General features: G+C 40.5%; 1 protein-coding gene across 1 annotated transcript; it reads right to left on the reverse strand.

The window, feature by feature from the left end:
- Positions 1-308: 308 nt before the first annotated feature.
- LOC110259581 (olfactory receptor 2T27-like) lies at positions 309-1,256 on the reverse strand. Its single transcript, XM_021085064.1, has one exon. The coding sequence runs from the start codon at positions 1,254-1,256 to the stop codon at positions 309-311; it is 948 nt and encodes a 315-aa protein (XP_020940723.1).
- Positions 1,257-1,491: the final 235 nt, after the last annotated feature.

Here is a 1,491-nt window from a genome sequence, read left to right on the forward strand (position 1 = left end):
GATGACAGTTTTGGACCATGTGAATCAATAAACTTAAGCTGCTCATGAGGATGGATCATTTCTTTGCACAGAGGTTATTGTCAAAACTCATGTAATTTCACCCCAAATCCAAAGATAACTAACACATTAAAGTTATATTTAACTGATGTTAACAGTGTGAAACTAAAAACAACTCCATCTCAATAGAGCAAATGTCAATATGCACATATCCTAATACCATTCTGCTCTTTTATGATGTTACAGTATGACAATCTACTGATCATGAATAGGTTTCATATTGAAGATGTGACATTTCTGACAGTGACATTTTAGAATATGACATTTTCTCTATTGCAACACCTTCCCACACACTTCCTCAGAGCTCCCACCACTTCTCTGTTCCTCAGGCTATAGATGAGTGGGTTGAGCATGGGGGTCACTATAGTACCAAGCACAGTTCCAATCTGGTCTTGCTCAGGTGTGTGGGATGAGGTGGGTGTCATGTAGATGAAGATGGCCTGTCCAAAGTAGAGACTGACCACTGTCAGGTGGGAGGAGCAAGTGGCCAGGGCTTTGCTTCTGCCCTTGCAAGAGTTCATCCTGACAACAGTAAGGAAGATGAGAGTGTAGGAGGTCAGGATGAGAATAAATGGAACCAGGAGAAATACAATGGTTGACAGAAATTTCACCATCTCATAGGCTGATATATCCATACAAGACATTCTCAGGATGGCTGGCATCTCACAAAAGTAATGATTAATCTCCCTGGAACCACATATAGGGAAATTCATTGGGTAGATGGTGTGTACAAGTGCTGCAAGGGCTCCCCCAATCCAGGTTGCAGCAGCCATCTGGAGACAGACCTTGGGGTTCATGAGGACTGTGTATTTCAGGGGGTTACAGACAGCCACGTAGCGGTCATAGGCCATGAGAGTCAGTAAGATACACTCAGCAAGGCCAAGAGTGAGAAAAAAGAAGAGTTGAGTAGCACAGGCAAAATAGGAAATGTTTTTCTTCCCTGTAAAATAGTTGGCAGCAATTTTGGGAACTGTGCTGGAGATGTAAGCCAGGTCAATTAGGGAGAGTTGACTGAGCAGGAAGTACATAGGGGTGTGGAGATGGGAGTCTAGCCAGATGAGGAGAATAAGTATGGAGTTTCCATAAAAGGCAATAGTGTAGATAAGGAGGATGATTATAATGAGGAGGTAGGGATGTTTGAACCAGGGAAAGAGTCCCAAGAGGATGAAATCAGTTGAGGTTTCATTCTTCTGGTCCATGTTCTCATTCAAATGTTTTATTCAAACTGAAATATTGCAGAAGCAAAATAATATTACAGATGTGATGCTTTGCTAAAATAATTTAATCTGTTGGTCAGAACCCTTTTCTCTTTATGGCTAAAATATTCTGATAAAAGAGAAATATTAAAACATCATCAAATTAAAATACCTCTTCCTACAAATCAGCAATGTCATATCTTACAGTTGGCTTCATTTGAGCAAATGAATGTTTATT

Source organism: Sus scrofa, chromosome 2, assembly GCF_054392235.1.
Source record: "Sus scrofa isolate SSC_HxYL_T2T_F1_AM1 chromosome 2, Sscrofa_HxYL_maternal_Yorkshire_Landrace_v2.0, whole genome shotgun sequence".
NCBI classification, from domain to species: domain Eukaryota; kingdom Metazoa; phylum Chordata; class Mammalia; order Artiodactyla; family Suidae; genus Sus; species Sus scrofa.